General features: G+C 46.5%; 1 protein-coding gene across 1 annotated transcript; it reads right to left on the reverse strand.

Annotated features, from left to right (window-relative positions):
* Positions 1-215: 215 nt before the first annotated feature.
* mycn (MYCN proto-oncogene, bHLH transcription factor) lies at positions 216-6,050 on the reverse strand. Its single transcript, XM_069720150.1, is given in 4 exon segments — positions 216-1,878; positions 1,881-2,272; positions 4,834-5,476; positions 5,908-6,050. Coding segments are annotated over 3 exon segments (1,404 nt in total). The 5' UTR covers positions 5,456-5,476; positions 5,908-6,050; the 3' UTR covers positions 216-1,488.
* Positions 6,051-6,662: the final 612 nt, after the last annotated feature.

The raw sequence follows: 6,662 nt of genomic DNA on the forward strand, positions 1-6,662 counted from the left end.
GGGTGCTGAGACAGAGAGGATTCAGAAGACACTTTTTTTTTTTTTTTTTTTCTTTGTCAGGATGAGTCTTTGAGAGCAGCAAAAACCAAATACAGAAATGTGGAGGCAAATAGGAAAATATCCAGAGAGCGAGAGGCAGATGTTAAAGGGTGAAGGGGCTACTGGTGTGGTTGACACTTTTTTTTTTTTGCAAGAAAAGATCCACAAAGTTAAGATGAGGATTTTACGATGTCTATTTATTTTTCAAAATGAGGTATTTCAAAGTGCTATGAGTTGCAGCACTAAATGTACATTTTAAAAATGAAAAAAACAAACATCTTATATCAGTTTACCCATTTCTATGCACCCGATAATATAAACAAATATAAACAAAAGAGGAAGAAAGAAAAAAGGCCAGGTACATAAGGATAGAACACATTTGCTGTACAAAAGAATTATTTGAGATAGAAGAAAAAAAATGACGAGATAAAGTGATATCTACCAAGAACTCATTTTCATACGAAAATATAAGTATCAAATTTAGTATGTATCAGGTTCACACTAAAAGCATAAAGGTGTGTAGAATTAGTAATATGATACAATACAAAGAAAAAGAGAAGAAAAAAACAATATATTGTTATATTACAAAGTTTCATGACTCTCAAAAATTGAGGCCTTACAGTACTTTTAAAGGTATATAAACTTCCAGTCTAGTTATTGGCAGCTTCCTGACATGTATAAAAAGAAACCGAGGACAAAATGTCTTACAAAACAAGGCAGATCTGAGTGTAATTTGTCTGTACACTATTGTTATATACAAAAGTGTCGGCTAGCAAGGTGCACAGTTATACATCCACTGACTTGGTTTGAGCACCAGTGTGAGAGGAGTGAGGGAAAGAGAACCTGTAGTGGCATTGTTTGTTTGACCCATAACGCCTCAGTCATCATAGTCTTTTCAGTTTTGCAGTGGTGAAGGCAAAAGTAAGTGTGCACCGCTTCTTGTACATGAACTCTCCAAGCAAAGTGCCCTCTTACACCCGTCCCTGTAGGAATCACCCGATTCCAGGCTGGTGTCACAGTGAGTACAAAAAAAAAGTACAAATAGAAATGATATAAAACCCAGAGGAAGGGAAGACCAAAAAAAGTGTGTCCTCTCTCCTTCCTCCTTCTTTTCTCTTTTCTTTTAATCTTTCCTCAATGTGACTGGATTGAAAAAGTAAACCCTAAACATTCTTAACGTCAACAAATGTGCAAAAAAAGTGGCGGCAGTGAAAGTCCGAACATCCCTCCAGCAACCCCCTCCCCCCTCCCGCTGTGTGTCGGCATCTGAAGATCCTCTGAGCTGTTGTGTTTGTATGTGTACAACAGATATGCGGGCTTATGTGCCTGTGCTTATGTGTATAGGCCTGTGTGTGCATCTAACTGTGATTCAGAGTGAGTTGAGGCAGAGAGGTGTGGGGGGGTTATCCAGGGCTTATGTGAGTGTTTCTGTGTTGTAGCAGTTTTCTGTTAGCGAGTCCTGGCCTGCTCCAGCTTGCGCATCAGCTGTTGCCTGCGGGCCTGGAGTCTGTCCTTCTCGTGCTGGAGCCTCATCTCTTCTGTCTCTAGCGAACTCACATATTCAGTGGCCTTCTTCAGGATCAGCACCTTCGCTGCCTTCTCGTTGTGCGCCAGCTCCGGCACGTGGTCGCGCAGCGTCAGGAAGCTGGAGCGCAGGTCGTTGCGGCGCTGGCGCTCCAGGATGTTGTGGTTGCGTCTGCGCTCGCTGTCCTCCGAGTCAGAGCTGCCACGCGGGCTGCTGTCCCCGCTGGTGCTGCGCTTGCTGCGCGCCCCCGACACGCTGGTGACTGAGCTGTAGGACGAGGAGGAAGACGAGGAGCACGACGAGATGGTTCTGGTGGGGGGCGTGGGGCGTCTGATGTCTTTTGCTTCTTCGAAGGCGGGGTTGGGTCGTCGTCTGAAGTGTACGGTGAGGGGGCTGCGTAGTTGTGTTGCTGCTGGTGCACCGAGCTCCTCTTCAGGATGAGCTCCTGAGGAGCTCGGCTGACGAACCGACTCACTACGCCAGACCCTGACACCATCCCTCTTGCATCTTGGCTCTTGGGATGCACAGAGATGGTGACCGTGCCCGTTGCCATGGGTGATGCCTTGCTGATTGTGGATCGCCTCTTCTCTACTGTAACTACATCGATCTCCTCCTCCTCCTCCTCCTCTTCCTCTTCCTCCTCTTCCTCCTCCTCCTCCTCCTCTTCTTCTTCGTCTTCCTCATCTTCTTCATCATCATCTTCCTCTTCTGGAAAAAGAAAACAATGCGAGTGAGTTAATTGCTCTGACCCACCAAGTATTCTCACTATGTCATCCATGTGTACCTGCAGGTGACAGGTATGTATGCGAGTGTACATATATGAGTGCGATCAAGAGACAGTGTGTGGGAGAGAGAATGTTGCTCAATGCTGTTTGCGCAAGCAGAAACCTCTTAATGCTTAGTGTCAGTCACTTCTCCACTAATCTACTCTGCAGGCATTGGCATGTTCAGTTTCATTGCTGAGCAGACAGGTTGGATTTATGCCTTTCATTCTTTCTCCCTCCTTCAGAACTTCTCCTAATCTTCTCCGGTGAGATGAGACAGTTTTAGTCTGATGCTCTCAGTCTATCAGTGCAGCTCCAGTCACACTGACTTCGTGCGATAGCAGCAGAGGCATTAAGAACTTAGGTTTAATTCGGACCTCTGATGAAGTTAAAAATCTCGTTTCCAGCTGAGCCCTTGATCTTAATACCTGTGCTAAAATTGAGGCGAGCAGCTGAGACTTATCGTCCGCTGGTGCTTTCGAAGGTGAGTGGAAGTGACCAATCATGAGGCAGAGAGTGTGAGGCCCAGTTAAAATGCCTTTGTGATAATGGCTCTCATTATCAGCTCAGGAGCATCTGAAGAGTGTGGCATTTTACAGCTTATGGTAACCCACTTCAGACACCACTGCACCAGGATACTGTCCCAACACACACACACGCACGCACATGCACACACACACACACACACACACACACGCACGCACGCACGCACGCACGCACACACACACACACACACACACACACACACACACACACACACACACACACAGTCTGCTGCTGCCATCAAAACAAAGCAGGGCACAGCTGGCTGGATGAGGGGGTGTGGCTGACTTCGCCACATGTGAGGCTGAGATTTAGCTCTTTGGTGTTTTACTCTCAGAATGGAACAGCTCATTTAACGGCGCTGGGTGCAATATAAATAGAAGAAAGAGCGTAAATCCGTGTTTGGGGAAATAAAATATTAGTTTTAAGTCAGACATAAAGTTTTCTTTCTTGGAGCACACTCCTTGGATCTCAGACTCTTCCTCGATGACTTCCAGCTGATATTTTGAAATGGGAGGGTCCCTTGCAAGGCCTGTATTAACATAAAGACTGGCCTAAGTTGGAGGGAGAAACCTACATTTTAGCCTTTAAAGTCTGTGTCCCTTCGATGAAAAAGTGAAGAACGCGTGCAACACAAAGAGGGATGCTTCTTAACGCTGCAAGCGGCGGAAGTGCATCGGAGCGGCACTGTGCGCTGGACGGTGGGCGGCAGGCGATCGGATCACCACCCTTTAAGCCTCAGAACTGGAGCCGCGCCAGGGAGACAGCTGTCGAGATGGAGCGCTTGTTCAAAGCTGTCACCCCCCTCACCCCACCCCGCACCCGAACCACCCCCAAAAGAAGCAGTCAGGGCTCTCCTCCGTCCTCTTTTCTTTGCTGTTTGGCAAGGCAGGCTGAGTCTACCCTCTGTGCCAAGCTGGAGGCCTTTGTACTACTGTTTCACTGCAAAAGCACGCTGATAAGGACTTGTGAGTGTTTGTTTAGGCAACTCATAGCCAGTAATAGATGGGCGATGAGGTCTTAGTCATATTAGAGACACACAGCACTTCTTTCTTCATCTAAACGCATCATTGTTTGTTTGTCAGTTTGTATTCCTAAATTGTGAGGTCCAATCCTGTATTTCCTTGTGCTGTTATAGTTTAATTCATATTTTCTTTCTAAAGGCTGTTTTCTGTTATCAGCTGAACTCAGGGTGGCAGTTAGTACAGACTGTCTGCCATAAGTGCCAATTTCTCACCCACTGTGTGCAAATGGTCCCTTAATCCATGCGTAATGAAGGATTCATGGTACTGTGAACCAGACCCTTTATCAGCTCATTTAAGTATTGAACACCTTTTCATCTCCTACAACCTGGTCAGACTGCAGTCAGTGTTTGTGTGTTTGTATGTCTGTATGTCTGTCTGTGTGTGTGTGTGTGTGTGTGTGTGTGTGTGTGTGTGTGTGTGTGTGTGTGTGTGTGTGTGTGTGTGTGTGTGTGTGTGTGTGTGTGTGTGTGTGTGTGTGTGTGTGTGTCTTTTTGTTTGGCTCAGATGCCAACTGAGTTCAGTAAGGCACACAATTCCCCCATTTTACTGCCATCTGCCGGATGAAGAGCCTGCTGATTACATAAACCTCGTTCACTGTGTCACTACTCCACTGTGTGTATGTGCGCGCGCGTGTGTGTGGAATGTAACGAGGTAATCCGATTCTGGGCCAGTCATATGAACAAGCTCCAGTCACTAGGCTACGATTAGGCGGGCACAGGGCTTACTACTACTACTGCTATAATAATGTATTCATATTATTATTATTATAAAAATAATAATAACAATGCCAATAATAATAATAATAATATTAATAATAATAATAATAATGATGATGATGATGATGATGATGGTAATAATATGAATCATATGATGCCATAGCGTTAGGGTTAGAGGATTTCTTGGCATCGGAATTTTTAGAGCATCTTCAAATTCTTACCGGAGTCACTGGGCGCGCTCCCGTGGATTGTGGATGTGTTAACGGTCCCAGATGAGTCCCTGCTGCCGTTCCTCTTGTTGACCGGGAAGGGGAACACTACCGTGGGGTCCACACACTCTGACACCGAGCTGCGGCTCACCACCTCCGGCGACTTGACACACACGCTCCTGCTGCCCGCTGTGGCCGTGGAGATTGCCTTGCCGAGTTTCTCCGTAACCACCCGTTCCAGCTTTTCCCTGGCGGAAAAGCCACTCCACATACAGTCCTGGATAATGATGCTGTTGGGGTTAGTATCCAAAGCGGAGCCGAACAGGTCCCCATCGTCGGATGCTCCCCATATATCGTCCTCGGGCAGGAGCAGCAGCTCGGAAGCCCAGTCCAGAGGGTCCCCTAAACCGAAGCCAAGAGGGTCTACTTCCGGGGAGGCTGTCGCCGGCTCTCCCGGTAGCGCGGCGCGGCTTGGAGAGTGGGGCGGAGTGGGCAACAACTCGAATTTCTTCCAGATGTCCTCCCCCGGTGGCGCAGAGTCGGGACCACAGTAGTAGAAGTCGTCCTCATCCGGGTAGAAACACGGTTGTAAGGAGTCAAACTCCAAATCGGAGTTTTTACTTATTGCCGGCATTCTATCCCACAATCAAAAAACCTGTGAAGAGACAAAAGATTGACTACTTTAGTCTCCACTGTGAAAGAGTGTCTCTCCCCATGCCCACTCACTCTAACACACCTGAAAAGTGTGCTGTAGAAAGAGCATGAGTCTAAGCCCACACACAGACACACAGTCTGCTTCACTACATTCCACACTCACTCCTCTGTGGGGTTTAAAAACCACACAAATCTCACAGGAGAATGTGCGTAAATGTGAGCGTGACGCACAAACTGTGCAAAACGACCCACAGGCGCACCGCTCACTGAGCACCCCAGAAAAGGGGACCAGGACACAAAAAGCGTGTTTACGCAAAAAATAAATTGAATGACAACAATCATATCTGACCGAGACACTGTTTTGTCTTAAAAAAATGTGAGACAGCAATTCCACGTTTTTATGTTAAACTGCTGAAATGAGAAGATGCTCACCTCGTCCTGACTTGGGATGATCTGTGCGAACCAATTTTTTTTTATCGTATTTCGCAGTCAGTAATACAGACACCAGATTTGGAGCAGTCATTTACTGTGGGAGCACAGACAGTCCTCTGACACACATTGTGGCTGGCTGCAGAGTGTTATACACTCAGTTCTGCGGGAGGGAAGTAGACTCCTCCCTCCCAGGCTGGGGGGTGGGTGGGGTGGAGGGACTGGTAGTCGGGCTTTGGGTTTGATGCGGCGCGGGAGACAGGCTGGCTGGGAGCTTTCTTTCAAGGTGAATGGAGAAAATAGCCTAAACATTGTAAGCAAGACCGAAGGCGATAAAAACAAAAAAACCAGCAAGGTTTCATAAAAGAGAATTACAAAATGGAAAGAAAAAGAAAGAAGTGAGAACGAAAACCAAAAAAGTAAGACATAAAGAATGAAAAAAAAAATAGAAATGATAGGCTATGTTATTGATAGCCTCAGGCAAACTCTTATCTCTCCAATGGGATGTCAGAACCCGGATCAGCACTGAATCAGTCGAAGTAACCCACAGCCTGTTAGTGATTTGATGTCTTGCTCAGATTGCTCAAGGGCACTGCAGCAAGCTGGATGGTATTGCTGACCCGAGGTTGAAATCGTCCCAGTAAAGGCCACATGTTTGACCCACCCATCCCCACCTACATGTGATCCTCAAATAACATGTATTTATTAGACACTGATCAAACAATTGATGTTGCCTTATAGTCTATTCTGTAAAAACA

Source organism: Brachyistius frenatus, unplaced genomic scaffold, assembly GCF_029030835.1.
Source record: "Brachyistius frenatus isolate BFR_SWC_R1_liver_20210118 unplaced genomic scaffold, ASM2903083v1 Contig_235, whole genome shotgun sequence".
NCBI lineage: Eukaryota > Metazoa > Chordata > Actinopteri > Embiotocidae > Brachyistius > Brachyistius frenatus.